The following is a 25,136-nucleotide window of genomic DNA, read 5'->3' on the forward strand; positions in this document are numbered from 1 at the left end:
TGCTAAATAGAAAAATGCAGCAGCACAAAAGTTGGCGTGCACTTTGACAGCATTTATCTGTGGAACGCTCTCTGGCAGGGATTTTCAGGCTAAACGGAAAAAGTAACAATATCTGGTTTTAATATATCAAATAAATAGATGTGTACTATGATTCATACTATACAGGAACATATTGCACCAACGTCCACTATTGTACTTCAAAGGAAAATATGAAGATAGATTATTTAACTACTAAATCCGGAAATGTTGTTGAGCTATTACGACTGACCAAGATTAATATGTTAAATACAATCTTATTTGAGTCATGTTAACAAAACTACTAAGTTTCATATCTATTTAAGTTGATTCACTTTTCAGCCATAAATCAAGTAGGAAAGGTTCATGAGAAAGCATAAACAAGTACTTCAGAGGTAAAAATATAGTAAAAGCTTCATTATAGATGGCAAGAAATATTTACATTATTATTATTATTATATGTTTTACTTGATGGTTCTTTCTACAACTGTTATAGAGGGGAAAAGAAAAATATCCAGCCACTGATTCTATAAGTTGTGCCACCAAAAAAAGAGGAGAATTCTAAAATGCACACTTCAACTGAGAGTGACAGAATGCAATGTAAATAAGTTAAACATGATAGTTTCAATACAATATAATGATTAAAAAAAAATATATTCAGCAGAATATAAACTAATAATGAAAATTATAATAAAATAACCAAAACACACATCCTTTTTTTTTTTAAAAAAAAGGATGTTTTGCTAAATACCAGTAATATAAGTCACCCACTCAAACAATTGTTTGGGTCTAAATATAGGAAGTAGACAATTCAATGAGGAAGTGATAAGAGTGAAACTCATCACCTCATTTTCGATACCTTTGACAGTAACGGACACGCCCATCAGTGCCTCTCTCAGAGCGCTCCTCTTCCTCCACCGTCCTTCGTCCGTGTTGTACATCTCCACCACCTTCATGGGGGTCTGGTCCTCTCCCACACCGCCCACCACCAACAGCTGTTTCCCGAGCACGGCCACTGCTGCTCCGGCACGTGGGGTAGTCATGGGGGGCAAACTTATCCAGCGGTCACCCTTGAGCAGTATCAAAGAAGTGGATTGAAAAGATGTTCATAAAAATAAAACAGATTTCACAACTCTACATAAATGGAGAGTTTATGATATAAGTTCAAGCTCATTTCTCTTTTTTTTATAGTATATTTATAGAAGGGTATCTGTTACTATCAATATGTCTAAGCATTTGTCTAAGCAATATGTCTAATATTTGATTGTCTAAGCGCTTTGTGACCCTGGTCTCGAAAAGCGCTATATAAATAAATATTACTTACTTACTTACTTACTTACTATGGTGGATCAAGCAATTATTTAATAAATGAATATTGAGTGTAGTACTGTACTTTTTTGTGATTTTTCAGGTGAAACAAAATCCTCGAAATGAACCAAATCAGGAGATCAATAGTTCAGAGAGAGTTTGCTTTTTTTATCAATACTGAGAAATATTGTATTTTTTATCCTATTATGTATCGGTTTCACCGTGTCATTAATTTCCTACAGACATATAGAATGCATATGGATCTTTCTCACATCGAACAGAGCAGCATACCTCTGGGGAATAGACGTCGAGGGAGGCACAGGGTCTTCCTCCGGCGTCGCACCCTCCCAGCATGTACATTTGCCCCCCTACCTCCGACAGGGTGTGGTAGACGCGTCCACTCGACAGCTGGGCCAGATTCTGCCAGTGGAACTCATGGGCAGCCGGCACCGCCATGCTTGCTGAGCTGTCAGAGCCTTTCCCAGTAAGTGAGGAGGGGGCTGACTTGACAAGAGGATCGGTGAAGGAGAGCATACGATGTAGGTGTGAGAGGACACGCTGGGCCAAGACAAAGCTCTCGGGGGATGAAGCAGTGGTTTATGGGATTGTAGAAGCGGTGGTAAGTGGCAGGAGTGTTGGATTAGTTAAAGGCCAGGCTGAACCCATCTCCCATGGGGTTTGGGGGGGTCGGAGCTTCCCGTCTAACACCAGGTCCTGGGCGAGATAGAAGGTGAAAATGGATTCAGAGGTGCAACATGCTGCAGAGTACAAGAGAATGTGAATTATATGAAAATTGCTTCAGAAGGTTTAAGTCTATTACTAAATATTAGAGCAGAGGCAGGTGTTTTTGGAAAGATAAATAAAAAGATGGACAGATAATTCGATTTGGAGAGACGCAAACACATGAGGTTACAGCACAGGATAAAGAACAGCACTAAAACTTTTCTTGTTTATTGGTGCTTTACTCATGAAAATAACACAAATTAAACACAAAAGAACAGTTGTCCATAAGAAGGTGCATTGATTTCAATGTGCTATTAAACACTAGTATTCCCAGAGCAGGATTCAAGACAGGTTTCTTTATTTTTCGCTGTCAATATGGGGTCAGCAAAATCACATTTATAGGGTGTAAGAAAAAAAATCAATAGACTGATATATATATATATATATATATATATATATACAGTATATATATATATATATTTAAATGTATTTGTCTTCATCATATTGTATTACTTTTTAACTAAATGTTTTGTTTTGTTTTGTTTATTACATCATGTTTTATTCATATCATAGATAATTTGGTTTATGTGAATTCAATAAAGTGTGGAAAATAAATCGATACAAATTTTTATTTACAATTTGAATGCAAACATTTGAGGCATTTTTGTACGTTTGTGTCGCAACTAAACTTCTGGCTGCTAGATGGCAGCAGTCATAACATCAATGAAACAATGAAAAAAATGACAATGAAGTCCCACTGGATCTTGGCGGAGACTGAGGACGAGAGGATACAGTCGATTCCAGCTGCTTTCAAAGCTGATGTTTGTATATATCTTGGCTTTCAGTTATATTATCTCAACAAAAATAGAGTGCAACAATCTAAACTTGAATCAAATCATACCGTGAGCTGAAGATATCATATCGCATAGTTAGAAACAAACTAGACATATACTATACCATACAATTCATGTGACATCATGAGCAAAATAATGTTTGGTAGATATCAAGGCACTTCAGTGATGCGGCGCAACACTTCCGAACGAATGAAACCATGACGCGTGCAAACTTTAGCATGCAACTTAAGTGCAACTTCAATTTCAAAGACATTTTGCTTTTGTTTTCAAAGTCCTTTGAACCTGGATATTTTTCAGTAATGCTCATGGAGAGGACATATATGTGTGGAACACATTGTACACACCAGGACAGTGCAGTTTTTCATCTCATAACAAGTCTGGATCATCCTGACATAAAGGCTCTAACACCAGAGAGATCTGGAACAGTCTGGAAAACCATCTTAGGCCATGAAGAACCTAATTCCCAGATTGGAGGAGGAGCAGGGTGGGCACACAGCTGAGGAGGATGAAGGCGAGGAAGGTCCAGATCACATCTGCTCCAGGCTCCTGAAATCCTAGCGGAGCAGCTGTGTGGAATTGTGCAGCACATGTTCAACCTGAACATTGTCCCACAGCTGTGGAAGACATCCTGCCTGATTTCCAGAGCCAAAGAAATCCACCTGAAGGAGCTCAATGACTGCAAGCTGGTGGCGCTGACCTCTCACTCGCTTGGTCATGCCAGTATGGACCATATAAATAATATATAATAAAATATTACGATATGGATTTTGGACCATCTTAAAAACTGACCTATACACGTGAGGACTTCTGCCGGACTCCAAGAATGGAGACGTTCTGGGGTTGAGTTGGAGTTGAAGCAGGTCAATGTGGACTTGTGTCAATCCAACCACAGAGAAGCATCAATGTTCTCGACCTGCACTGGTGAATCCAGGGTACATGGATTCACGTGGATAGTTCACCAGAACAACAGACTGGACTGGACTGACGATGCAGAAGCTCTTTTTAAAAAGAGATACATTTCCCCAATGAGGGAAGAATAAAGGGATATTGATGCATCATTTATTAAGTTTGCAAAAGCGACAGAATCTAGTAAAGAAATCAATCAAGTACTTACAAAAATATGAAATCAATCAACGTTTCAGACTCAGAGGTTTAATGTGAGATGAACAAGCGGCACTGTTTGTTTACATTGTTAACCAGTAGCCTGTAGCTATATTTAGCTAATTATGTGTAGCAACAGTAGGACCCGGGGGGGGAGGTTTGATACGCATGTTAGCCATGATTTACATTAATTTTCTCACATGAATGAAAATCCTACTGGCATTCTTGCTTACTATTCCCCACTGTTACTGGAGAAAGGGAAATGCATTAATATATATATTGTATAAAGCGGTGTTTCAATGCTACACATGAGCTCAGTGAACCATTTAGTCTTAGAGCTCATCATCAATATTGATAATCTAGACGTACTTCCAATCTATACTAGAGAACTGCAAATAAGTTTCTTCTCGCTTCTCTGCTTCATCAGAATGAACTTTACAAGAAGTTTACAAAACCTTTAAGAAATATCGATACATAATATCCATCTACACACTATGATCGGTGCCCAGTCCAATGTTTCTCTGTGTGTCCCTCACAGTTTCCTAGTATATAGAAGAGAAACACTTTCTGTCAATCGATAGAGCTTCAGGTTTTAGCCGGAAGAAAACTGACAGAAAAGAGTCTACAGTAAAATGATGGCTGTAGAGTAAAGAAAATAGTGTCGTTTTTCATTTGTCCCTTGTTCTCTGAACTTGCTTCATGTTTTAAAAGATTGCGATATGTCGGTATATCTTCGCTCACATTGAAGCGAAACTGCTTGTTTATATTGACACACAGGAATTAAACCAATTTTCTCAGGGACTTCAGGACATTTTAATGGATGAACCAACCTTGTAGATGATATAGTTCCAAGAGGCACAAAGACCCTATATCTAGTCATTAAAGGTGAATGTAGAGATTAATGGTATAAATCGCTAACTGACGGATAGAAATGTTTACTTCTTAAAATAGGCACATATGACAATGTTCTGCCTGTTCTGCAATTGTTCCTTGAATAATACAACAACAGAAAATGGATAAACATATAATAATACCAATACTAGTAATATTAACTAATTACTTATATTCTAATAAAACATAATAGTGGCAGTGCCAATAAATGTCAACTCGTCTTATATTATATATAATTACCAATAAAGTTTCTTCATTAAAAACCTAATATTTTATTCTTCTTTCTTTTCTCCAGTTTTCTCCAGAGAGAGGCAGTGCCACGTCGTTTTATCAATAGACATGTTACTAGTTGTTAAAACTATTTTGACTGCCTCATTTACCTAATCTTTTGTAATACTTTTTGTGCTTTTTGGAAGTTGTGCATTTGTAAATGTGTGAAGCAACTGCTCTGCCCCAATATATATATATACCATTGGATCTTTACTCTTCAACTTTGGTTATGGATCCTTTTATGATAGTGCTAGATATGCAATGCTGACACCTGAGCTTTTTTTGGCACAGTGAAAAAATGATTGACACATAGAAGACCAGTTCTTAGCAAATGTCTTCTTATGTTCAGCACACCAATAATTTACAAACACACTAAACTTGTTAGTCCTTGCATGTCATTTATTCACTTTATAGCTTTGATTTGACTTGAAAATGCATCCACTTGGACAAACCTTAAAAACACTGTGTTTTTCTTTTCCCCCTACCCCATAACAAATTCAGAATCCACATTTGTGTCATCCTTCTTCTTCTGTGAGCCTTTATTAACAGCAGTTTAAGCTATCAAGCAGCACAAGAATTAGGGAAAAATCCATACAAAACCAAATAGAAGCAGGTGGAACTTCTTATGGCAGGCTTCTTATCCATTAGAAATACACAATGTTTGTGTCGTTGTACATGCGTGATGGGTGTCTTCATTTTTAAAATCCACTCCATAATCTTGGGCTTTATTCTACTAATTCAATAACAGTCTGATTCGCACGGAATAAGTATTACCTGGGTATCTCTGGTAGTTTGTAATAATTGCAGAGAATATCTGAGTTTTAATCCTGTGCGAATGCGCCATGTCTGCGATTTGTAATGTAATAATTCCGCCCCAAATGACCTACTGTAATTCACCAAACACAGATGTTGGGTGATAATACCGGTCCTGTGCGAATCCGCATGTCTGTGTTTGTAATTCTAAATGCCGCATATATGCCACTGTAACAGACTTCTAGGCCAGTGTGTTAATATTTACTTCCGCTGTTTTATTTTGAAGAGGTTGAAAAGGAAGTAGATCGAGTTTGTTGTTGTTGGGGGTGTGTTCCACATGACGAAAATAAAAAAGACCTGCGCGCTGCACAGCTACAAACTAAGTTTCAGCCTCTTTGTTTCCCACAAAAATACATTCGGTTACACTATTGTAACAGATTCTGTCTCTTCTGTAAGAATAATGTTGGGGCAAATGTATGTGCAGGGCAGCCTGAGCTCACTCTACAATAACAATCTTCTTTTCTCTGGGCTCGGGGTGGCGGAAGCAATAGCTAATGATCTTTTCAGAGAATTGAAAACATTCTTTTTAAATAAACTTAGTTGTAATGACGAATGCAAGACTGTCCAGATCAAATCAATAATGTCCTTTTATATAACATACACTATAGTCATAAAAAATCAATCACAATCCTTTCTTGACGACGTTTACATCATAAACTTCTGAGTCTGACTCATGGACGTATTTGGGGAACAATGCAAACAATCAATAGCAACAAGAAAGGTTCTGTCTAGAACAGTGATGGGCATGAGCTGGTGGGTGTTTGCCTTGGTCTGTGTTACAGATGTAATTATTGTTGTTACTGCCTCTATTTGATTTACAGTAAAAATGAATAATGCACAGCAATTCATTTTCTGCCCTCCATCTGTTATGTCTCTGTTATGTCCTTATTTGACAGTTTTCGACTCATTTTTATCATTTGTAGCATTTGCCCATCATACTAGAGTATGCCAGAATAGACAGCGTCATTTAAATGATAGAAACGTTACCCAGAAAACTTGAATTTGCATTTACTGTCGTTCGCATATGTTTTTATTTTGGAGTGTGCAGATCTAACAATTCATAGGAAATATTGTTTTTTGTTGTTACACTTTGGTGTCTCGGATTGAACCAGTGCAATACAATGGTGCTCCCTGAACACTATAGTGTTGTGTTGTTTCTCTGTTTCTCCCTCAGACGTCTCTTCTGCAAGTAACCCACTTTTCTGCCTCTGTATGCATCCCAACAAGGTAAGTGGGTGGAAGTTCTGTCATTGATGTGGGAGGATTCATCCAAAATTAAACTAACCCGGGAATATGCTGCCTTAAATAAACCCTGCTAAACAAAATCAAAGCGAAAAAGGAACTTATTATCGTTGGTGGTGATAATGGAGCATTCATTATTGTATTAATGGTTCAGCATTTGTCTCTAAGGTCTCCTTTTTTATCCAATGATGTTTTTCTTCCACTGTCTAAATCTGTCACACCTTGGAAAAAGAGAAAGTAAACCAGAGAGGCTCAAGACAAACTGAGGACCTAGAGAGCGATTGCCATGGCAACGGGAGTCAGTGGGGGATGTCCACAGGTTTAGCATTTTTCCCCTAATTCTTGTGCTTCTTGATTGCTTAAACAGCTGCTCACAGAAGAAGGATGACACAAATAAAAGTTGGTGTTCTCAGCAGGGCTGACCCCGGCGGGCATGTGTTTGTTAACAAGACGGTCTCTGTCTGTGTCGGTCCGGCACAAAGACCGCATTAATTGCAAACCTGTATCTGATTTGGTTCATCACTTGTTTTTTCCCCCCCTTTTTTCTAATTAACTCCTGAACAGTTTGAGATCAACGGTAAGCCCACCAGCCTTGCCTCAAATCATTTACAATCAGCATGCCTCCAACTTGAAACTTTTAATTAGGCGCTGTGGTAAATCCCGTAGCTTCCGTAGCGCGGGGAGAAAACTCCAGACGTACGGCTTGATTTATTCAAGGAAGCGTAATAAAGTGATCGTTGATTTAATATCGCCCCCATCACAGAGTGGTATCGACGCCACTTAAGTTTTAAATGACAATTCACCTACTTTATTAATACAGAGAAAATGAACATCTGTTCCTGGTGCTTTTTTTATTACTCGAATGTAGAAAAACAACAACGAAAAATGCCAGTTTTACACTCTAGTGGCAGATGCTTAATGTCAACATGTTGTCAAAGCAATTAACATAAAACAAATGAATAGGGCTACGTATACAAAACAAAGGTCATAAAATTAGAGATGGAGAGATGAGAAAGAATAAGATAAGAAAAATGTATTTTAACGGCACTAGGCCTCTCGTGTTAACAAGCATCGAGCTGCAGGACATTCTAAGAGGTTTCTTGTTGTGTTAGAGAAGGTGTCTGGAGAAGTGTTGAGCAAATCTATCGCGCTCACGTAATAACGCTTTGCTAAATCATTGTCTTGGTTTGTGTTTGCTTCGGGGATGTATTTGACGACTGCCGACACGTGCACTACAACAGTGGTGAGGTTGAAAATGTTGCTGAAACGTCATCATTCTTTGGCTCTGGGTTGTGCAGTTTAGGTACGTGGTTCGTATTTAATCGGAATGAATTGGAGTAGAGTATGGATTCAGAGCAGCCAGGGATAGGAAGATCACCAGCAACAGAGACGTCTCTGAGGGATCAAATAAGGACAAGTGAACTGTTAAATTGTTCATGGATTGTTAAATCCTCTTAATAATTTACCTGTGTGCTTGCTGAGACCTCGACTGGGGTTCAAACGGTTCAGCACACAGTATAGATTATGTGGATGATGCTGGCAAAAGTGGCTTGCTATGTGGATAAAATGAGGTTTAAATTACATTATAACGTAACCTGTGAGATTAATAGTAACTTCTGATGTCAACAATTACAGATTCTACTGAATGAAAAGAAGGAGCATACAGTAAAAGTAACATGGTAGAAAAGAGTGAAACATTTGCAGCATGATGTACAACAAATATTAAATAGACTCAAAGGATTAAACTAATAAAAGAATTGAGGTACGAGCTGTACATATGTGTATTGACATTAGATAATGACTTTAGGTCATCGGTTTCCAAGCTCATGATGGGGAAAATAATGGTGACATACAAAGCATACAAAGTAATTAGGTAAGTTAAGTTTACATTTTAAATACACTCAATGAGATGCGCCTCTATGGTACACTTAAAAAGGCAAAACATCTTCAGCCTCAAACTTAAATTAATTTCTCAGACTTGTGAAAAGAAATTTTGTTTTTACTCTCTCTTATAAGCAACAATGAAGCCAGCATTGGGGAAAAATAAAACAAACAGGACGACATTACGAAGGCATAGCTGGTTCCATATAAACTCCATTTTTATATTTTTGTCTTTAAGCCGCAGACATTAAACACTCATGTGTATTTGCCTGGAAGTATAATAAATTATCCAATGGACCCTTTGATGCTTACCACAGTGGCACCACGATTTGGGGGCCCAGCAAGCAAGAGGGTTGAGTTGTGTTTGTGCTAAATATAAGTGTCTTCTAACTTCCCTGGTTCTATCTTATGTGCAGCAAGGGAGAGCGAAACCATCAACACAGTTGAAGTTTTGAGCAAACGGTAAATGTCTGAAATCCCTGTTCTTTCGTTATTTTGAAAAACCAGTCTTTGGCGACAGACTGAAGCAACACATTTCCAAAGCGCTCTTCTGCTGCTTTGATGCCGCTTAAATGGAACATCACACTTTCAGTTGCTTTTGCATGAAGCTTTTGAGGGTGTTGCCACAGCAACGGACGTAGATAGTAACACAACGGATGACAATATCTGAAGAAAATTCCAACTAGGCATGTTTGTTTATCATACACCTGTTATTGCTTTGTTGTGGGGACCATTCTCAGAAAATCTTCCCCTCATCAAACTTGCTCCCACTTACCTCTGCGACCGCTTCATGATACTTCCACCCACACCCTCTGCACGGCTTATCATCCCCAGAACACACCTCAGTGCCATAGATGCTCAAGCCTTCAGCTGCTCACCACAGATATTCTGGACCTCCTGCCTCTACCTTAAGAACCCATCACATTATTAACTATTAACTAAACTAATATTATAAATACAACTGTAGGTAGTTACTGCTTCTGATTAATGATCAAACTTCTATAGGGAGGTTAAAAGAAGGAACCTGGGAATCAACAATAAATAAGTTTCACTGTAGTAGAAAAGTGACATTGTAGATTTTAAGGTTATTGAATGTGTGTCACAGTTCCCACATTTTTTCATTTGGATTTTGGTTCCATAAACTATATGTTCCTAATTTGGCAGACTTATCTCAGTTAGAATATGGATTTTAGTGAACACCAAATTTATGAATAGTATTTATTTTTTAGGTAATCTACTTAAACACTATTTTAAGGGATGAGGAGTAAGTTTTCCCTCATGATCCCAAAACTGTAAACTTGTGCAAATAAATGATGGAATGATTTATTTCCCCTACATTTAATCACATTCTGGTTAAAGACCAATGAGTAAAAAAACAGCTAAATCTGCTTTGACCATCACAATACAGCCTCGGATACGGCATTCCTTTTGACCTGCGGTTAGCTTTGAACTTCTCAAAAATGCACCCCTGTGTCAGAATCCTCTAATCCTCCTTTCAAGCCGGCCCTGCATGTGGAAATGTGATTTGAACAGAAGCTTCAGTTGCTGGCTCCATCAATTCATCTTTGTAGCACTAAACATCTTTGATGGTTTGGTGAACAGACCAAATTCTACACAATTATGACATTTTCTCTCATCAAATCATAATTTACTTCTTTCTCTTCTTTGCTGACCTCAGCAAAGTGTTTTATTGATTCATTTTTGTCTTCTGGAAATTCAATGAGTGCACGTTTACTCTGTAGGAATATAATCATGTTACAAACCTTTAGGGATCAAAACTTCAAAATCCACTTGGTCTAAATAATCCCATCTCGTATTATATCCCAATCGTAAAGTTGAAGCACGGTTGATTTTCATAAAATGACTTTGGGTCAACATCGTGCTCACTAAAACGTACTCTTGGTATGTACGTGCTAGAAAGAGTGTCGGAATAAGCTCTAACCGTTTTTCACAGTGGACTGGCCATTTCGAAATTCATCTCCAGAGCTTTCACCTCACTGAGTCTGATAAAACCGCTCTGCCACGCTTCAACTAATCTTTATCCAGCAAAAATTTACTGCACAAGTCAGGACAGAAACTGCCAAAGATTGATTAAACCTGTCAATCTTAAACATAATAAGAAACAGCCTGAGATCAAGGAATCAATAATCCAGTAAATACATCATCTTTCAATTTCATATAAGAGAGGATTTTTTTTAATCTAAATTTTTTTAATAATCTATCATAATTGAAAGTAAAGTAAACTATTCCTGAGTATACATTGAGTATGTTAAAATGTGCACTAATTCTGTGTTTACCAGGACAACAGAATATGCCTATCACAGGACTTGACCTCAAGTTTTTGCTAAAATGTTATAGCACTGCTTTATTTTTGAATACATGCCGAACAATTTCTTAGTAGGAATTAAATCTGGGTTCTCTTATGGTTCCTTAAACACTGACTAGTTCATTGAACAACGTTGTTGGATTGAATAGAAACACTGTATCTTTAATCTCCCATTGTGTTAACTTCATTCATCATTGATATAGTTCCCAGTGGAACACTAACGTATGTTTGTTTGAATAAAACATTTCATAAATGTTTAATTATCTGCAATCTAAAAGCATTGTATCCTAACTCTCAGCCCCTTCGTTTGCTCTGCATTTCTCAAACATTAGCTAGAGCACAGGAATGAGACTTTGTAAAGAGGTTTGTAAACATATATCTCCGTCAAACCAGGACAAGCTTACAAAACTTGAAGAACTGAACAGACATCAATCTGGTCCCACAAGACCTGGTTAAGAGGATGGAAGCACAAACAACCTCATTAAAATATTTTATATTTTTTGAAATTCACAGGATAAATTGGGCACAGGTTTAGGCTGTTGTTTGGAAGATGGCATTTTAATGGGGAGTATGTGGTATGAAAGTGAAAATATGAATAAGACTTGTGAAAGGAATTACATTATTAGCTGGGTTTTTACACATTATTAAAAGAAAGACTAATGTTGCTGTAATGTAAACTTAAAATAAAATTAGCTTGAGATTGTCTGTTTTTTTTACTTTGCTATTAATAAAATACAAATAATTGTGTTTTTCTTACTGAGCAAAAAGTGCATGATGGGTTGAAGTCACAACTTTTGTATTAAAAAGCTACTTGTTTTCCTCCAACCAACCACTTCTGCAGTGTTTTTTGTTTGCAGATTAACAGAAATGTTTCAGTTGCACAAGCAGGCAATAGGCCTTTCTCTTCCACACAATAGCTGGTCCCTGACATTTACACAGCTCTTAACAAGAGCTCTTCTGCAGTGTGAACATAAAGTACATTTCACACTGAACGCACTGAGCTTTCCTGGCTGACTATGTCCCCAGCTCAGCCTCTCTCGACTAACTGAATCCACACCTCGCTCCACAGGGTCCCCACAACCTGCTGCCTGACCAGCTCCCAGATTAGATGTAGTCCCACATTACCTGGAGGCTAAGCCTTTCCAGACAGGATTAGGAGAATATGCAGTCAACTGTGCAGGTTCTGAGGCTTTGGAGATTCGGCTCGGGCAAGAATTTCGCTCGGAAGCCCAAGTCCTGCGCTCACGATCAATAGGCCAGAGAGAGAGCGGTGGCGTCCTATAGTCCCCTAAGAGCAAACGATGGCCAATGAACACCCCCCCCGCATGAATCCTATCTCCAGCCATCAGCACATTGCCCACGATTATAAATCACTCTTGACAAAGAGATGGTACAGTAAGAAATAACAATGCTCTACACTATTGTTGGTTTAACAATGGCGCACACAAATTACCTGCTTCTCTCTCTGGATCTTCGTTTAGTTGCCGCTGCGCTGCTGCTGGCTGCCTCACTGTCATTTACATATTTCACAGGTGATCAGCACGGCGAGGGCTCCAGCCCAGCTGTTCCTGTGTCTCTATTGGTAAAGATGAAGTGAATTAGCGAGCTACCACTGCCAGCAAAGGTTTCAGGTTGTAAAATGAGCGAGTTGAAACCAAATCAGTTGGGGCTGAAATTTGGCAGCAGGGTGGCGGAGCAGTTGGCCATCCTCTGGTCTATCGTTTGGAATAAACAACTCATGTCTGCGGGCCCCATGTGTGACACTATGTGGCTCTTTATGAACACTTTAGCTTTGTGTACGCAAGTGAACATAAGCCTTCAGGAAATCTGCCTTTGTAAGTAATTGGCGGAGTCGACCATGGTCGCACCTTAGGACAGTCAATATTTCAGGTATTGCAATATTGCAGTTAACCATTGGTTATAGGATGCCTTTATGAATTAGTTGGTACTTTTTACTTTATGTATTCGCTCATTTCCATTCCAACAAATTTAACAAGGTTGAATATGGTTGTAATGGAATTTGAGTTCCCTCCTTTTAACATCAGAATCAGAATCAGAAATCCTTTATTTGTCCCGCGAGGGGAAATTCAGTTTAAACAACCGCAAGCGCAATACCTCAAATAAAAAAAAATAAAAGACACCCAGAAATAGAATAATAAAATGAAAAGAAAGATCCAAATAGAATAGAATAAAAATGTGCCCTATATTATATATACACAATCATATTTACAAAAATAACAAGAAGAAAATAACAAGAAGAAAAGGTGCTGTTAAATATTTATCTTGCTGAGTTCTTATTGTGGAGTCTGATGGCAGCAGGGAGGAAGGACCTGCGGTACCTCTCCCTCACACACCTGGGATGAAGCATCCTATCACTGATGGAGCTCCTCAATGCCCTCAGTGTGTGCTGGAGAGGGTGAGATAAGTTCTTCCTCATGGAGGCCAACATTTAAGAGAATAAAGGTTGGTGTAATGTAGAAAGAGTGGTACCTGAGAGGAAATTCTGAAAGATAAATTACAAAAATGTGTTTCAGTTAGTAACTTTAAACGCGACTACTCTGACTTACTCACATGTTTTAAATGTTGCGGTCTTCCTCTCCAACATGCGGTAAGTCCCTCATCAATATAAAGTTCTACCCCATCTGAAATCTTGAAGAACGAGAGGAGTACATTATGACATAATAATGGTCCTCACTCCTCTTCCAGCCATCTGTAATCATGCCCCGCTTCGTTTATACATCGAGTCCCTTGGAGTCGTAGACTTCCATGATTGATGATGTGACATACATCAATGCTGGACCAATCACAGAAGAGTGGGTGTGGTTATGGTAAATGATATTTCATTAAAGGATGAAACTAGGAATTTAAAGATAGGAATTTCTTATGCTGTGTAGATAAATATATACAAAAGTTAAGTGGACCACACACTCCTCCTACTTTGTAGAATGGAGACTTTCGGGTCGTATCTTTATAAATTGGCATGTTTCAGTAGACATCCATGTCTTGTTTCATGACAAGTTTAACAAATTTTTGGAGCTTTGTTCATGTAAGACTTATAAACAAACTATAAGAGAAAAAGAAAAAGTAAGGATGATCTAAAGGAGAAAAAAGATGAAGAAGACAGGAGGGTATGGACATCTGCCCTACTATTAGATTTTCCACTTCCCTACATCATCTTGAGCAGAAATGTTAAACATCTGTATCCGCTCAGTTCAATGAAACCTGGCCTCATTTTCACTGGGAGTGCCATCTAGTGTTTTTTCCCAATGTATCGTGATACAACATCAACTGCATCATGAGGCCTCATCGACCCTTCACAAGTCGCTACATACCATCAGCCATTGACCAATACAGGCATCCATGACATTCAGCTTCTTTTCGCGCTGCTAACATTTGATGCCATAAAGAATCTCATCAAGACAGTGTGTAGAATGTTGCCTCGCCAGCGGCAACACAGACAGAAATAGATGCAGGCGCTTCAGCAAACACAGACAGTAATGCATGTGAAAAATGTTGCTATATGCAGGGTTCGAGAACATGCTCACAGAATAAACATGCGAGGTGTCAAGGATGCATTCAGGCCACAGTAGTACAGCCCCGCTGTTATGTAGGGGGAGTCAAATGAAGTGAGCTGATGTGTTGTGGCACGACTGGAACGCTGTAAAGAGCAGGAGAAGGAAGGGCTAGATCCAAGCCATGGCAAGGACCATGTAGTGGGGGTGTGGAGCGGGGAAGCAAAGTTAATGGATGGAGGATATTACATAGGGGCTAATGAAGGAATGGGAGCTTAATGGGGTTCGAATAGAGAATTGAGAGTAAAGCCAGAGGCTTAGATCTATCAGTGGCTCAATTACAGATGGGAGTTGGGTTCATTATAATCCCTGTGGCCTTATAAGTAATTACAAAATCATAGGGGGAGAAAGAGGGAGTGAGTGAGGAGTGGTGAGGGAATTATTTCTGAAAAGATGTGGGTATAGAAAAATCTATTGGAAGCTTTTGTGTGCATGAGTAATTTCTGGTAGGTCCAACTCCTTTTTTATTAGTTTTATTTATATATTTATTTCAACCTCATCTTGTCCTTTTCCATCATTGCAGCGATGTACATACGTGAAACTTAAAGACAAAATGAATAGAGACTAGTAAACAAAAAACTTGAAACACATATTTAATAAAGTATCTGCTAAATAACAAATGCAATACATGTATAAACATACAACATATAGTGGACAACATTTTACTTGTTCATTCTCAGTGTTTCCATTTTTTAAATGTTATATTTTACCTATTTACAAAATTGTAATTATCCTATAACACACATTCCCTTTAAATTTGACTACCATGGACATATTTTGTAATATAATTTGAATTCACACAATACTTTTTTTTAAGGATAACTTCACAACTATATTCCTTGGTAGATGTACACAAACAAAACAGGTCCACTACACTAAATGTTTTGATTTCATTCTATTCAACATTTTATCAAGGTTTTGCCATACATTTAAACACCAATCTCTTTTTACCTGTGTTGAATCATTAAACTTTAAAACATTCTGTTCAAGGCAAAATATCTTAATTCATACATTTCCTACTACTGTTCTTCTTTTTAGTGTGGCAGGTGGCTAAAGACTGTCCCATCTGGTTAGGGCATAGGGCAGGGGAAACCCTGAACCAGCCTGTCACAGTGTACACCGAGACAAACAACCATTCATATACACACTCAGACCTATTGACGGTTTATATTATTCTATTTTATTTGGAACCAGAGGGCCCAGAGTAAACCCTCGCAAGCACCAGGAGAAACAAACAAAACTAACACAGGAAGGAAGCATTTCATTCATAGTTGTTGGTTTAACTCTGCAGAATCAAAACATCAAAAAAGTGGACAAGTGGAAAATATTTAATTCATTTCAACCCACCAGTTGTGAATTAATGGTTAAAACTAAGACCCATTTTCACGATATCTAGTACTGAAATAGTGACCTGTTTTTAATAAATAATTAGCGGGACATATTTTTACAAACTGTTGATCCCTGTAACATATTGGTGGCAACTTGTCAGACCTCTCACAACTCCACTGGCACAGGAAGTACAGCAGACAGCCAGCAACTACAGATTTGCTATTGGCCACCTGATGGAGGCCATTAATCATCTCCACGGCATATTTGCTGACAGTGACATAGACTTGTTAAGTTACAGATAGAGAACTCATTTGAATACATTTCAAATTCATAGGATTTTTTTTCTCTCCAAGTGTAAGCCCTGAAGCACACAAACAATTCAATTGGTGTATTGACGTCCAGGAAATGGATATGTATGCATAAAAAGCCAAGCCAAGAGCTGTCAGGCGTCAATCAAACTGTGACACTGCTGCTGCAATTTAATGCTGGAAATGTCAGTTGACTTGTCAGAGGCAGATGGGAATCCCCACAGACCTTGAATGGGAACAGAGTTATTGGTTTTATTTGCAATACAAAAAAAGTAGAAGCTGCTGCGTTTAAAACCAATGAGTGGTTTCAATAATACACTGAACAATAATTTGATATAATTCATATATATATAATTCCTGTTGTTCTAAACCCAGGAGTCACACAACAGATTCCTTGTGGAAGGGAAACCAAATGCACACATTTATGTTGGTTCTATTGGAATAATGAGGAGTGTGAGTTTCTTGACGTGTCACAGGTTTTAAAATTAGAGCAGGAACAGGTTTTTCAAGGGGAGCGAGGTGTGATGGTGCTACGAAGATAAATCAACAGTTGAGTTCTCTCCTAAATGTTCTTTATTAACGCTACATAAAAAATGTATGTACAGCTTTAATCTTTTCTCAGTGTTTTAGGCAAAAAAAAAGATTCAAGATTATTATAGTAATATGGCGAAAATCTTTCCTAGTCTTTTATCATAATCCAATGTTTTTTGTTGTTTTATGTCTTGTGGATTTAACCCTTGTGTTTTCTCAGGGTCAAGGTGACCCGAACGTCCGAAAACAAATGTAATTGTTTTATCCTGTAGCTTGCTTCTGGGACAAGGTGAACAACCTCCCTGGCTTCCATGTGCAGCAGTGGAGGTTGTTCACCTTTATCTAGAGAAAACATAAGGGATACCACAAACATATTTGCTTTCGGGCCTTTATTCACCTTGCCCCTGAGATAACAAGGGTTAATTAAAGTAGTTATTTTGTGAATTTAGGACATTTTCTGTCCAAATGTTAGTTGTATATCTTTTTAGAAATATAGATTTAAACATATCTTCCTCATATATTCAGAACTGGAAGAAACAGCATCACAAATGACGTGATGATAAAAATCGGATATTGTGAAAAAAAGAAAAAGAGTCTCGCTTAGCCTGCACTGCAAAAATGAAGTTAAATCTCCTGACATCGCAGAAGCTTTCTACATTGCCACAGCCGATGTGTGTGGAAACAAAAGTAGCTGAACATAAGTGACAAACCAGGCCAATAATACCCGAGAAAAAACAAACTCATTCCTTAATTGCTGAGCTTTCAATTGATGAGGATTTTTGGAATAAAGCCACACTGAATTACACATTGGACACATGTTACAAATGACATTTTCGGGCTATTAAAAGCCTATTTGATTCTGCTCCGTGGTAACCAATATCATAGAGTAAAAAATGTTTAGTCATGTCACATATTTTAATCCCCCCCAAAAATGGAAAACAACTCTCTCAAAACAACATTCCTAAAATTCGGTAGCTGCAGCACACTCACAAAAAGCCCTAAAATGTCCTTTCATATAAATAATAAAATAAAAAGCAACAATAAAAAATGTATGCCAAGCTGTGCAGGCTTGTGTATTAAAATGTGCAAATGATGCAGAGTTTTTTGTGCTGCTCTACATAACTGTGGCCTGCAGTGATACAGACAATTATAGCACTGAGAAGGGAAGTGCAGAGAATAGATTTAGTATTTTATCGCCACGGACTTTCTAATTTGAAACACTATTACGGCAATTTAAGCTTCATGTTGACACAGTTCAGTATTTCCTGCAGCTGTTTTTTAAGATAGAAGTTGGAAAAAAAAAGATGATAATTCTTCTAGGAATTAAAAGAGAATGTGGGTTACATTTTAATCACATGTATATTATATTGTTTCACAGTTACATAATTAATATTCGATTAAAATGAAACTGATTTTTTAATTTCCTTCTTCTAACTGATGGATACTGATAGAAGTAAAAATAACCTTCAGGATATGAAGGAAGTAAGAAAAAATGGTCAGAATGAAGAAGACATAAGTATATGTTCAAGTAGTTAATCAATAATCCAATTAAATCTATATATCGAGGTGCCTTTGAACAGTCGTCAGGATTGTTTGAAATCAATTGCGTTACATTAAAAAAAGATGAATACTTCTGTTGAAGACGTTTTTGTTCCAAATCATTGGTCAATCCTTAGATTTCAACTGACTACTGACTCTTATTACTAAATCATTCATTTGTCTCAAGGTTGTTCTATTATGCTGCAAGTAAAGGTTCCCTCTCCGTCTATGTTAGTCATCCTCGGGAGAACTTTCCCCACAGTGTGTTATCTATACTTAAATGAATAAAACCCATTTAATGTTACTTTCTGGAGCGATTGACGCTGGTTATCGGACATCTATGAACGCCGTAGGGAAAGTTCTGTGGAATTATGGAAGGAATTTGGGTCGATTTGAAGCTTCTGGAACACTAGTCGGTGTTTCATAAGGAGAAAGCAGTCGTTGAACTTGGACGAGGACATCGTTGGAAGGTGGAAGGGACACTTGGAGGAAGTCCAAAATGCCAGTGAAACGCCCTTTACTGTGTGTCATTGGAGTATGAGCATCAACACTGTGCTATTCAGTCATGACTGGATAGATTCACATCTAGATGTTCTCAGACGTGAGGTCTCTGTATCAGTCCGTCATTTTAAAGAAAGAGCTGAGCCAGAAGACGAACTCTCAAATTACCGATTCACCTGTTGTATGTTCCCAACCTCATCTCTATGATCGCCTTTTGTCCTTAAAAAACAAGATGACGAAAAGAACAACAACGAGTTTTACCAGCGGCATGTCTTTACTCTCGCTCAGAAATTAAATCACTTCCTCCTCGACATGCAGAGAAGCCAGTAGAGGATGCCTATGGGAGGTGTTCGGGCAGATCCATCTAGCAACAGACCCAGGACACTTTGGACTTGGAATGTCTCAGTTTTCAGGCCCAGAGATTGGATGGATGGATGCGTTCCCTCATGTTCAGCATAAAGAATATGAATAATTCACAGCAAGTTGATGATGCATCGCTAACACTCGCCAGCATGTCATAGTAATAGGCGTACGCCCTGTGAAGCCGAGACATAGAACATGCCATCTGTAGCCATGTCTAAGTACATAAGCGCCTTCTCTCCAATGACATCAGAGGAGGAGATGGTGATGGAAGTAATATTTATAATTTTAAACAATCAGTTCATACATGTACCAAGTCAGAATAGAAGTTTGTATTGTTTCACAAATCCATCTTAAAGACGAACTCTATACTCTCCTCTTTTCTCTCACTGTATCACTCTTTTCTCCATCCATCTATCCACCCTTCCTCCCGCATCCACCCTCCCAGCCGGTCAACACGGAGTCTGGTTGTGCTTGAGGTTTCTGCCTTCTAAAAGGAAGTTTTTCCTCACCACTGTCTTGCTGTGATTTACTCATTATTGAGTTGCTGGGATCTGTTTTTCTTTTCTCCAATATAGTCTTACTTAAATTTAGATAACTTTTTTATGATAAGACACTTTACTAAAATTGAATTGAATGCCAATAGAACAATGATAAAATGGAATATGAATTTTAACTCTTATTTGTGTCTCGACAGTCTATAGTCTCTGGTTCTGTCTGTCTATGTAATAATGAACTTAAAGCATAATGAACTGGGATTATTTGTCTGCCAAAAATTTTAAAATGCATCCTTAAAACCGACTCAAATCAAATCAGTTGAAAGTAAAGCACATCTTCAAAATCTCACCTAATGTTGGTCAAGGCATCTGTGTTAAACTAGTGTGGTTTATAAACTACACCAAAACACCATTTTATTTATCAGAAACTAAACAAGACATCATTTAATTTCATTTTAAAACCACCACAAATTAACTTTCAATGCATCGCATTAATGCAGACCAACGGTGTGAGGATGGCCACGGTGCATTCAATATGGAGGGAAAAATACATGTACCGGAAAGTAAACGTTTACTGACAAAAACTCAACTGTGAATATTCTATGATGAACTCGAGACATGAAAATTATTTTCTTGACTATTTTCTCACACCAACTTAAGATGGTGTGCTAAATGTGTTTATTCAATCACTGCACGTATATGGTAGACACCTGTGTCTGGAATGGATTAATGAGTCGATATGTTGGTTACTTGGTTTTTGGACTGCGGGAGGAAAAAAAACCTACAGACACAAAGAATTTAATTTAGAGTTTCAGTTTTAACTTTTAACTATATTCAAACTATACTTAATCAAAACATTAAAATGCTAAAATAAAAATGTCCTCGACTTAAACAACATTAAAATCTTCAAACTGAAACTTGGCTAGATTAAAAAGATTATGGATTTGACTGAAAAAAAACCCACAAGCTTCATACAAGGAGTAGAATAAAAGTAAATCTAAAACAGGCTGTTTTAAAAAAGTGTTAAAACCCTCCAGTCTTATTCTTGGATAAAGTGGCATAGACTACAAGTCCAAATATTATTGGCAGTATACAGTATGTATAATAATTTAGACATAAAAATAAGACAAGCAGGGAAGAGTACTTCAATACCTCACTGAATAATTCACACAATGTTAAAACATTATCAAAACTAATTTGAAAACTAAGAAGTAGAAGCACCAAAAACAAAGATGGCCATACCAATTTAATGTGTATCCTGTCTGGAGTCGAGCCTTTTCTCCCACTTCTGTTCCAGGAAGTTGAACAAGAGGGTTGAAGTTTCAAACTGTGGACAGAAGAGAGTGACAATTGGCCCTCGGGGGATAAGAAGGACGAGGGATAAATGTTATTCTTCTCCTGTATATCTGGGCTGAACCCAACCAAATGAAGACAGTAGAGCGAGCAGAAATATCGACTGAGTGACCTTTCAGAACTGGCCTGGATGGTCTTTGTATTCACTGTCATCACTGTCAGGAGGATCCTTTCAAAGAATCCATCATAATCAATCATCATTCCACTGCGTGAAGGCCTTTAGAAATCCCTCCTCTGACAAATTATGAAAAGATGTCATAGCATTCACTCTGGAATGGAATAATCGCCGACTTAAAATAACATCATATATCTTTCTTTTAAAAGGTCATTGTGTAATTTAAGTAAGTGAAACTTTTCCGTGTGCAAAAGTTGCACTTCAGGTGAGCTGTTCCTCCAACTGCCTTTCATAATACTTCAGTATTTCAGAATACTGTGAAATCATCAAAAATCTATCCTGAAAAAAGGGCATTTCGGTGAATCATCATTTAGATTACTGTAAATTCAGTCAAAATCTATTATCTTATATACAAATTCTTTATACATACACATTTGTAAAACGTGTTTTAATCCAAAAGATAAAAGATTATTAATAATTATACAGAAAAGCTTGGCTATGCATCCTACATACAGCTGTTTTTTGACAACTAGAATCACAGTTAAAAAAAGCATATTGCAGTGAATACAAAGAAGTTATAAGTGGTATTCGTGAGGATTTAAAGAGTTTGTGAATAGTGACTAAGAAGAGCGAGTTGATACTCGAGGAGTGTAGCCCTTTTTATTTTAACCACATTGTTCAGGAAGAGAGGATGACTCAAACTTTTCAGAGGGTAAAGACTCTGGCATCCTCTAACAACCCTCTGAGAAGAGGAAGAACAGTAGAATGTGAATCGAAGCTATTTCAGCAAAAGGGTGGAAATATATTTAGTTTTATTTCATATATTTAATGTGCACACACTCGCTGATCATGTAAATAAAGTTCTGCTGCTTCTCTAGTCGGTTTTGTCGTGTTTATGTTCTTATCCTTATGAGCTGTTTTTTTTTTTTTTTGGACTCTCAGTTGCAAAGCCTATTTGTATCACGCTTTAAATCTAAATATATATATATACATGAAATTAGAGAGTGTTTTCCTGAATGTAACTAATTAAGTAAGCTTTTCCGGACCAGGGTCACAAAGCGCTTAAACAATCAAAACAATACTCGATAAAATATATACTTAAAAGGTCAAGATAACGCAGAGAAACAACACAGGAGCCATTGCAACCCAGTCTATGGTAAGACTGAATTTTTATGCACCTTTTCAATCGTTATCAGGTATTTTTGCATTCTAAACTTTAAAAAAAGCTAATTTCATACTCAAACTGTATCCTTACTTCTAACATTGTGCCACTTTTTAATGTCGATTCCATTCCACTTAGTAATAAATAAGATAAAACCCATTTCTATCCTGGTCTTTCAAGAAACATCTTAAGACGTTTTTATTTGTTCAGGCTTTTCCTTGATTTTTCTGGAACTCCTGTGTTGTGTTATCAGTTGTATCTATCTCCAGATAATATTTAACAGCACCTTTTCTTTTTCTTCTTGTTATTTTTGTAAATATATTTTGTAAATATGTTAGTGTATATATATAATATAGGGCAGATTTTTATTCTTTTCTATTCTATTTAGATTTTTTTCATTTTATTTTCATTTCTGGGTGTTTTTATTTTTTGTATATTGCTGTTTAAACCGAATTTCCCCTCGCGGGACAAATAAAGTATTCTGATTCTGATTCTGATTGACCTTTAATATATATATTTTTTTGATTGTTTAAGCGCTTTGTGACCCTGGTCTGGAAAAGCCCTATATAAATACAAATGACTTACTTACTTACGTATATGTGGTCAAATATGTTTTTATTCGATCACTACCAGCAGCCTGCTATGACAAAAAAACAACACTTTATTGACTTTTATAACGAGAAGGTTAATATTTATTATTAATTAATATATATGATGTTATTAAATATGAATGTATAAATAACAGGAAAGTAGGAAGGACGGGAGGAGGAAAACAAAAAAATAAAAATGTTATACACATATAATATATATATATATATATATATATATATATATATATATATATATATATATATATATATTATAATAATAATATAATAATAGGCATTCATCACTAATATAGATAGAGAAATCACAGGTGCATGTATCAATAAATAAATAATGGTTTGCCATTAAAACAGCCAAACTAGCTTAATAACCATGTTAGCTCTCGAGCTAACGCTGCTAAAGTTTACGTCCAAACATGTAACTTTTGGACGCGCTACCGTAACGAGCGCCAGAAGTATCCGTTACTTCGGTCGGTCAGTTACTTCTGCTGTGAGCCTCGCTCGCCTCCGTTTCAACGCCACTTACTTTGCCGTCGTGTGTCCGCCCGCCGCCGCCTCCTCCGCTCGGGTTCCGCGGCGGTGAAAGCAGGGAGGGAGGCGTCCAGGAGCGGCTGTTCTCCCCGCTGAAGCTGTGCTGCTGCACGGTGAGCGCGGAGCGGTGGAGCGGGCGGTCACACGGATGGAGCTCCGCCTGAAATCTCGGCATTATGTGGGTCAGAGATGAAGAATTTATCTCCTGCTTTTGCAGTGCAAAGGACGACAGTTTGAGAGCGAGGGAGTCTTGTGTTGAAATAACGGCGCTATAACTGTATAATAAAACCATGAATCCAAAGTGTGGCATTAAAATAAACAATTGTATTACATAAGAGCAACTTAATAATAAAAGAAAACCTTCCATCCACATTCAATTATTATATAACACATTGTTAGGTTAGGTTAGGTTAGGTAGAACTTTATTGAAATTGATTTTTTTTTCTCCAAATTATCCACAGCAAATACAGCAATTATTCATAAAAAATAAATTAAAAATAAAATAAGACAAAGAGAAATAAAGAGAAAGAACAAGATGATACAATCTAAGTCTAAAGATAAAGATAAAGAACATAAATCAAAGAAAAATAACAAAGACAAAGGATACAAAGACTAACATATAAAAGAACATCATGATACTTTTACTCCACTCCTGCCCCCGAACTCAGAATTGTACAATTTGTTGCTCCTAAGCTTTGGAACGATCTTCCTCTCCCTCTGTGTTTGACGGATCTACTGACTCCTTCAAGAAACATCTTTGTACATACTTTCAGACTTATTCATGGTCAGGCTCCTCCTTACATCACTGATCTGCTCCAGCCTTACACCCCAGCTCGGGCTCTGAGGATCTTTAAGAAACATCACAAGACGTTTTTGTTTGTTCAGGCTTTTCCTTGATTTTCTGGAACTCCTGTTGTGTTATCAGTTATATCTTGACCTTTAAAGTATATACTTTATTGAATATTGTTTTGATTGTTTAAGCGCTTTGTGACCCTGGTCAAGAAAAGCGCTCTACAAATAAAAATTACTTACTTACTTACTTACAATTTAATAGCCCGAGGAATGAATGAGTCCTTGAGTCTATTAGTGTTGCATCTGGGGAGGAGCATTCGTGCTCCATCTGCTTCTCTGCTCACTGATGACAGTGTTGAGAGGATGACTGTCATCATCCATGATGGACAGTAGTTTGTCCAGTGATCTCCTCTCAGCAACTGTCAATTGTAGTTTCAATTGTCAAAGCATTTGTATTAATTTATCAAAACGTTAGTAGAACTATTATTAATGAATGCAAGGAGCTGCTGTCAATATT

At 37.4% G+C, this 25,136-nt stretch overlaps 1 protein-coding gene across 3 annotated transcripts in view; it reads right to left on the bottom strand.

The window, feature by feature from the left end:
- Window positions 1–24,594, bottom strand: part of klhdc8a (kelch domain containing 8A) — a 41,176-nt gene extending 16,582 nt beyond the window's left edge. For 2 of the 3 annotated variants that reach the window (XM_087800466.1, XM_087800464.1), the window contains exons 1-4: window positions 23,823–24,594; window positions 21,304–21,388; window positions 1,615–2,037; window positions 875–1,085 (exon numbers count right to left, since the gene is read on the bottom strand). In XM_087800466.1, coding sequence (XP_087656592.1) covers window positions 875–1,085; window positions 1,615–1,857 — 454 coding nt within the window. In that variant the 5' untranslated portion in view covers window positions 1,858–2,037; window positions 21,304–21,388; window positions 23,823–24,594. Of the gene's footprint in view, window positions 1–874; window positions 1,086–1,614; window positions 2,038–12,877; window positions 13,001–21,303; window positions 21,389–23,822 lie in introns of all 3 variants that reach the window. The other variant, XM_087800465.1, reaches the window with a different exon arrangement.
- Window positions 24,595–25,136: the final 542 nt, after the last annotated feature.

Source organism: Callionymus lyra, chromosome 10, assembly GCF_982586985.1.
Source record: "Callionymus lyra chromosome 10, fCalLyr1.hap1.1, whole genome shotgun sequence".
In the NCBI taxonomy this organism is placed as follows: domain Eukaryota; kingdom Metazoa; phylum Chordata; class Actinopteri; order Syngnathiformes; family Callionymidae; genus Callionymus; species Callionymus lyra.